This window comes from Galeopterus variegatus, unplaced genomic scaffold, assembly GCF_000696425.1.
Source record: "Galeopterus variegatus unplaced genomic scaffold, G_variegatus-3.0.2 Scaffold4103, whole genome shotgun sequence".
NCBI lineage: Eukaryota > Metazoa > Chordata > Mammalia > Dermoptera > Cynocephalidae > Galeopterus > Galeopterus variegatus.
In genome coordinates this window covers 24,856-33,037 of record NW_007730214.1, presented here as the reverse complement: position 1 = coordinate 33,037, position 8,182 = coordinate 24,856, and the positions used below count along the sequence as shown (strand labels likewise).

Below are 8,182 nucleotides of genomic sequence, written 5' to 3'. Positions count from 1 at the left end.
TAAGCCATAAAATAGAGGGGCATTTTTGGCACAATTTTTATGTTGAGATTGTATAATACAATGAAATAACATCCTTTACTTAATGATTAATTGTGTTGAATATCAAAAAGTGGGTAATTTTAGGGCTGGCTGGTTAGCACAGTTGGTTACAGCATGGCGTTGTAACACAAGGTCGAGGGTGACGGCCCAGCCAGCCAAAAAACCAAAAAAATAAAAAAATAAAATAAAACAGAGGGTAATTTTTGCAAAAATGCCTGAAGACTTCATCAGTTTTTCCAAGAACCTCTCTTAAACATTTGATGTTCAAATCTTTCTTTCTTGGAAGCCCCGATCTCGTTGCCAACCTTGTTTATTTTCCTCTGATTCAGCTGCTAACTGGTCTAACTCTGCTCCATGCTCTTGCATCAGTGGACTGCAGTGTTACTTCAGCAGTTCTGTGACACCTGTCTTACCAACATCGCAGAAGACTGAATTTTTTTTTTTTTTTTTTACTGACTGGTAACGGGATTGCAACCCTCGGTGTCGCGCCCACACCTCGCTCAGCCAGTGAGCGGGAACCGGTCTCCACATGGGATCCGAACCCTCAGAGCGCCGCCGCACTCCCAAGCGGCGCACTCTCCAGTGCGCCACCGGGACGGCCCGAAGACTGAATGTTTTGAAAGACTGCCAACTTAACCTGGAGGTCAGTGTACGTCGTGTTTATGTTGACTCTCAAGAGTCACAAGACGGACCCACAAAAATGTTGATGAGGCAGGGAACCTAGTGCTAAGCAGAGAGGAAAGACTGATGGGAACCAATTTTCTGAGTGATACATTTGTTAATTAATGCTTTCATATTATAAGGATTTTTGTTTCCTGCACAACCTCAAAATGTTAAGGAATGGAACGTTAGATAAAAAGAAAAGACGCCTCCCGTATGTGGAATCAAGTGACCAAGGCTTTATTGCTCCCGCCTCCTCCTTCCTTCCTCCCCACTGCCCGCTCTCCCACCCCCCGATCAGCAGTCGGAACACCTGGTGTCTCGTCTCGTAGTGTTGCTCTCCATGAGAAAAAGCACAGGAAAAATTATACATGACTTGATGTGTTGTCCCTTCTAGGAAAAATTTGTAATTTTAGAAGGGGTTGAGTGAAAATACAAAATTTAATCTAAAGGAATTATTTTTCTGGTGGAGAAATTGTAGGGGCCCCATAAGGCATGTTCCAGGTGCTCTTTAAACAACTCCATGAAGGCGACCAACCATGCCATCTCCATCTCCATCAGGCACTGGGGACTGTGGGCACAGGGAAGGGGAGGAATGACATGGTTCTGCTGGTGTCTCTCCAGTGACTCATCTCAGTGCATACAGTGTCGTCTACAGAGAAACAACCCCTACGTGCAGCAGACAGCAGGCTAGTCCAGACCAATGATGCCGTTCACCAGCTTTCCCCCATCCTGCTTCCTGGAAATGACTCTCCTTGGCCTGGACTGAAGTTGATGATGCAGGACGGAGAGGGAATTGCTGGAGAAATGCCACAGAGCAGGCAATAGGGGAAGGGAGTCGAGCACCTTTGCCAGGGGCTCACCTTAGCCAGGAACACAGCAAGTTCCAGCAGAGTAGGGGGAGAAGCCCACGGTGGAGAGAAGCAGCTAGATCGGTGCAGGTGATGGCGGGGATGAGTGGAACAGTCCTTCCAGTTGTTTCTATTCTCCTTGTGTAAAGGGAAGCAAGCCATCAGCTGAGAGTGAGGAAGGGGGAGAGATATGGAAAGTTTGGGGAAGAGAAGGCATGCAGTGGGTATCCGGGACCTCAGCCTCCAGGACGCTCTCCTGAGTCACTGGCATGTGACTGGATATAGATGGATAAATGGAGTTTGCTGGGTTGAAAGTGGGAAGAGCAAACTGCACACAGGGAAGAGCACAGACTGAATGATAGGGGGACTAGTGGAGTCATTTGCTGAATAAGGAACATGGGACAGCGCTGGGGAAACAAAGGGGTTGCGTTTGAAGTGCTTGCAGGGAATCAGGTCAAAACGTTTGTTAGGGGGTTGGATACACAGCACTGGAGCCCAGCAAAGAGTTCTGGCCAGTCAGTATAGATTTGGGGGTCATTATATGTAGGTGATTATGGACCAGGACACTCAGAGAGAGCTCTCAGAAAGAGAAGAGCCCAGGCCCTGCCACAGAATCGTGGAAAATGTGACCATTTAAGGGAGGTGCTCACGGCAAAAGGGACAGAAGACTCCAAATCGGCAGAATAGGATTCAGGGAGAGATAGAGAAAAAAGTAGGAAACTAGCATCCAAGAAAAGAGAGATCCTTGGAAGAGTGCGGTCAACTGCGTCAAATGCCACGAAGGGGTAGGTGGAAGGGAGCCCATCAGATCCAGCAATGTGGAAGCCACTCGTGTGCCTGGCTGGGCCAATTTCAACGTGGTGGCCAGGCCAGCTGGCAGGGCGTCGGGGTGAATTGCGGTGGAGAAGGTGAGTGTGGAAGTGGTCTGGAAGACGGTAGGGCAAAGAATGGCTTTCGATTTTTGTTTCTTCTGTTTTTGTTTTTGGTTTTTGGCAGCTGGCCGGTACGGGGAACTGAACCATTGGCCTCGGTGTTACAACGCCACATGCTTTTGATTTTTGGTTGTTTGTTTGAAGAGGGGAACAATTGAAGCCTGTTTATATGTGCAAGAGAAACAGCCCAGGAGGAGAGCAGTGGGTTCATGCTCGCAGCAAGCGAGTCCCACGCACCACTCCAGGTGCAGGGCCAGAGCTGTCAGCTCAGCACGTCCCTGGTCCCTGCCCTGGAGGAGCTGGTGTTCTAGGGGAAGAGACGGGAATGAACAAATACATGAATCAATACAGAACAGGACAATGGTGGCCAGTGGCCAGGGGAGGGAATGGGCTGAGGGGAGAGCCCCTGCTGAGGTGACACCTGCTCAGAAGCCCGAGGGAAGGGAGGAAGGCACGGAGACCGGGGCCAGGACTTTCCAGGTGGAAGGAACACTGCACCCTTGGCATTTTCAAGGATTTGAAGACTTGCGAGGAGGCCGGTGTGGCTGAAGAGAGAGCGAGGGGAGAGGGTCAGGAGGAGCCGAGAGCTGACAGGGGCCAGATCACGCAGGACCTTGTAGACCACTGTGACGACTGGGCTTTTACTTAAAGAGAAAATGACCTTTGGTTGCTGACACAGGAGGAAGATTGCTGCCAGGGAGGCTGGCGGACAGGAACGTTGGGAAGGGGAGGGAAATCTTGAGACAGGAGAAAATGACGTGGGGTTGATTGAGGTCACGGTCAATGGTAGGGAGGCTCTGGGAGGGGTCCCAGCTGAATGGCCTTGATTTTTTCTCTGTGATATATGACTCAAGGTAGTGAGGAGACAGTGATATGGTCAGCGACGGGTGGAAAGACACCAGCTAGAGAGTTTTGAGAGAAAAGAGGAGTTTGGAGGGACTGCCATGGGTGGGCGCACGGCAGCCGTGGGGGACCTCCTGGTCTCACTGGCTGTGGGACTTCTCTTCGCGACAGAAGAGCTGGGGGGCAAGAGAATGACAGAGCATAGTGAGAGTAACTGGAGCAGGGACACCCGAAGGCTGACGGGACAGGGAGAGAGATGACACAGAAGGGGACTTGCAGATGGGGGGGGGAGCCTGGTGCTCAGGGATGAGGCGTCTCAGTGACAAAGAAACCCAGGGTGGGCGGGAGTAAGAAAGAATGACATGAGGGGCAGGGACGACGGTCAGATGGTGGGACTGTGGGGTTTTAGTCGAGGTTGCGATGAGACCCAGAGCACAGCTCAAAAAGGAGAGGCGCTGAGGGCCCCCGAGTGGACACAGACAGAGGCCGCGGGAGGCCGCGTGGACAAGAGCGGCGCTGGGGGGGAGCGCCTGGGAGCCGGGCTCCAAGGGACATGAAGAATGTGGCACCTGGGGTCGGGGACAACTGCAACCGAGGGAGAGAGGCGGGCGCCAGGACGACAGGCGTCTCCCAGCACCGCCGACCAGCCCGCGGCAGAGGCGACAGCTGTGTCCTTGCCCCCCTCTCGTCCATCCTCTGCCCAGAATCCCACCCTCCCTGCCTAGTCCTTGAAATCCCACCTGCCTTCAAGCAACCCAAAGGGCACCTCCAGGAAACATTCCTTTTTTACTACAAAAGATGTGATTTTGTCTTCCTAACTCTGCACAACTCTGTTCCCAACACTCCGCCGACATAAATTTGTGCGTAGCTTAGACTTGTAGTCACCGCGTCCTTCTCTCCTGTTACAGAGCACGGCGGCTTCTACTGGCCCATCTTTGCTCGTCTCACCAGGGTGTTCTGCAGCGAAGGCCATTCATGAATGCTACAAACCCTTCCCCTTCCTTAAGGACAGACATTATATCCAACACCCTGCTCCCCATCCCCAGGGAATTCTCAGAAATGGCACCTGGTAACCCACAGTGACTCAGGCAAATTGTCTAAACACCCAAAGGGTATAAATTCTCTGGTCTTCTCTCCATATTTGCAAATTTACTTAAATCTTCTTGTTTTAGTTTTAACCTAATAGTTCACTTTGGCAATGGGTTTAGGGGACGAGAGAGAGGAATTTGTCTTTACAGCACTGCCAAACTCTGATCCTACCTCTTTGCAAGGCATTTCTCTTTAAAAGATTAGTAGAATTTTTCTAGTCATTATCGCATTCAATTTTCCCACTTTGTCTGCAGAAAGGCAATACATTGGAGCCTCCCATTAGTTCTCCGTATTTTCCTTGGGTAGGAATTCCTTGTATCTAACAGTCTTTGGGTTCTTTTTTGAGAGCAAGATCCCTTCGGAGACGTGATGAGGCTGATCCTTTCAGTACCCAGAAGCCAGCGTCCGGCAGGGAGCTGCGGCAGCAGAGGGAGTCGCTCTCATCTCCAGATTCTGTTCTTTCCCAGGGGAGATGCTCTGTTTTCCACCCAAAACAAGATCATTCTAAATGTCACCATTCCACTCCCCATCTGGGCTCCTGAAAACAAGCTGCCTCGTCTCTGAATCAGATGTCGTCACGCCCTGGAAAGCCTCCTGCATCCAAGCTTGGCTGGCGGCGGGGTCCCAGCTCAGGGGGAGAGACTCGCAGGTCTCCTGCAGTGAAGCCCCCCCTGGTTACGGGCAGTCGTTTCTTCTGAGAAAGGAAGAAGATGGAGAAGGGGCAGGCAGCAACGGAGACCCATTTTGCCCCTGCTTCTCTGACCCTTTACAGGACAAACAGTTCAAATAAATACTAACAGGCTCATTTATGGACTTGAACATTTACTCCCCAAAGAATCACATGGAGCATCGCTGTTTGCACGGGCTCCTAGAAGGGACAGAGGGGAATAAACATAGCGATGTGGTCTATAGGCCAGGACAGTTTTCACAGCTAAAACCCCATGAGACCTGGAGTCGGAGGGTGGCAGGTCACGGCAGGGAGAGCAGAGCCTGCCTGGGGTCAGTGCTGAGTAACGAGGCTGAGGAATCATGCAAAGATCCGTCTTGAGGAGTAATGTCCAGGTTCCCCCAAGATGTGGCCACATTCCCATTAGCTCCTGCCACTGAGCCTCTTTCCAAGAATGAGGCAGACAAATGCCTCAGAAGGAGGAGGCATAGAGGTGCAGAGAGCTGCATCTGGCCGCAGGACAGGACTTAGTGGCCATAAATAACCCACCACTTCACAGAGGGGGGGTCTTCACAAGCACAATCTACCCTCTTGAACTCATGAATTAAGTTCCACTCGTGACAACTTACATGCCGTCAAAGGATTTCAAAACCTGACTTTCCTTCCATCTAGTATTCCCACAGAGGGAAGGGAAGCCATGAGAAACTCCTCTACTAGTGGCCAAATGTTTTCCTTCCCAGCCTGGAGTGAGGCTTTGGCACATGGCTGGTTAGATCATTACAGCACCTGCCCGTGTTTTCAACAGAGGTGTCATGCCATGAAAAGCTCTCAACATTTAAATGCATGCAACAGTATTTGTACATGATAGAGCTCTGTGTGTGTGTGTGTGTGTGTGTGTGTGTGCTTTGCAAAACAGAAATATGAGTTTTGTCTTCCACTTAAAGGCGTAAAGAGAGACGGCTGCTTATTGGACATTGAAAATGTACCAGGTGCTGCTCTGCATACCTTATCTTCCCATTCCATGTGGCAATAACGCTGGGAGGGATAGCCTAGTACTGTTACCATTTTATAAGTGAGGAAATGAGGCTCCCAGAGGTTAAAGCACTTGCCTGAGGTCACACAGGTAGCAATGGACAGAGCCAACCTGACTCAAAAACCCTGTTCTCACTACACTGTGCTGTGTCCTCAAGTCCCAACAAATGCTTTGTTACCTTTTCCTATACATGTCTGTAAATATTCTTGCTGGAGTAGTGTTTATGGTTCATGATAAAATGCTGCTGGAAGAGCTGAGAAGAACAGAAAGCGGTTTTGATAAGCACAGAAATGACAAAGGCCCCACTGCTGGAAGAGCTGAGAAGAACAGAAAGCGGTTTTGATAAGCACAGAAATGACAAAGGCCCGACACCTATTGGGCATTTCCAGAGGATACGGTACACCAATAATTAGTATCTCATGCATGCGGGGTGGAGTGTCCTTCTGTATCATATTTAGGGCACACTCCAGTTGTATTCCAAGCACAAAGTAAAAATTCTCTGTGTTCCACCATCTTAGTCCACAATTTCCCTCTGTGGTCCTCAGACGACAGTCTCAACTGTGACAGTATTACCGCTGTCTTCCTGGCGTCTAGCTTGCATGTCATCTTTGAAAGCCCTGGTCAGAACCACTTTCAAGGATTCCTTGAACCGCTTCTTCTTGCTGCTGCCCACGAAGAAGTAAATGAAAGGGTTGGCACTACTGTTGATTGTGGAGAAGAGGAGAGAAATGTGGTGGAGGTTCCCAAAGGTGGACCAGTGCTCAGAGTACAGCAGGTAGAGGAGTCTCATGGGCATGGCAAAGAGGAGGAATATGATGATGGTGAACGTGATGACCAGGTACAGCTTGGAAGAGTGGGGTGCCCACGTGTTCTTGCGGATCTTCACTACCAAGATGGTGCTGGATCCCACCATGAGTGGAGTGAAGACCAGGAAACTCAGAATGGCGATGAAGATGATGACTGCCCTGCAGTCACTCCGAGAGTGACTCTCTTCCCCACTGTCGATGCACATGACATACTCCATGGTGGTCACTAAGCAAGAAAGAGCCCACAGGAGAGCACAGACAAATGCCGACTGGTGCTTGGGGCGGTGGCATCGGTACCAGATGGGGTAGAGGACGGACAGGCACCTCTCCACACTGATGGCCGTCAGCAGATAGAGGCCCGTGTTGTAGCCAAACAGAAAAGTCACCGACAATGTGACAATTGTGTAGTAATGGCCAGAAGAAAGCTCATACTCTAAAGCATAGTCAATAGACAGAATAAAAATACAAAAGAGTAATGAGATGTCCGCGGCGGACAAGTGGGCGATGTAGACAGTGAAGGGGTTTCTTCTCATCCGGAAACAGAGGAACCAGAGGAGAATTCCATTTTCAACAAGCCCCACCGGGGAAATGCTGAGAATGACCCAGTGCACGACTGGAATTTGTGGGCGCGACTGTCCCACCGAGGTGTTCCCGCTGCTTGAGGCGTTTGCGGGACCCTCGACAGTAAACGATGTCACGTTTGTCTCATCCATGAGGAGGCCTCGGGCGGGGGCTCTTCAGGTGACTTTCTGTAAATAAGTCAAGAGCAAAAACAAAAACAAACAACACGTGAGAATTGGTGAATTCAAACTGGTGAATTTCAGCTGTAGATCATAACCTTCATGATATAAAAAAAAATGTGATAGATGGTACAATTCTAACAGTGGTGAAATAAGACCTGTCACCAGGAGTGAGAACGGATTCTTTTGTGGTCCCCGTCGCCCTTCATTCTGCACTACGATCTGCTTGCAGCTCAGGGCCAAAGAGGATACAGAGCAGGACAGCAGCAGCCCCGGTACCCATTTCCAGTTCAGCCTGAGCTTTCCCGATGGCGTCTGAAAATCATTCATCTTCGGTGTCGCTGTTTCCTTGCCTGAGGGACCAGGCTGATTGCTTTGAAATTCGATGACAAAATGCATGTTTGGGGAATGTTGCTGTGTTGGTTTTAAATACATGAAGTGCCCTAAGCAGTGGGTAATGTGAGGGAGCACCTAGGACAGGTGTGTTTAAAAGCATGTACCAAGATAATTTAACATGCAAAC

General features: G+C 50.0%; 1 protein-coding gene across 1 annotated transcript in view; it reads right to left on the bottom strand.

The window, feature by feature from the left end:
• Positions 1–6,425: 6,425 nt before the first annotated feature.
• Positions 6,426–8,182, bottom strand: part of MAS1 (MAS1 proto-oncogene, G protein-coupled receptor) — a 12,019-nt gene continuing 10,262 nt past the window's right edge. Inside the window, exon 3 of the mRNA XM_008586757.1 lies at positions 6,426–7,669. Coding sequence (XP_008584979.1) covers positions 6,656–7,633 — 978 coding nt within the window. The 5' untranslated portion in view covers positions 7,634–7,669 and the 3' untranslated portion in view covers positions 6,426–6,655. The remainder of the gene's footprint in view (positions 7,670–8,182) is intronic.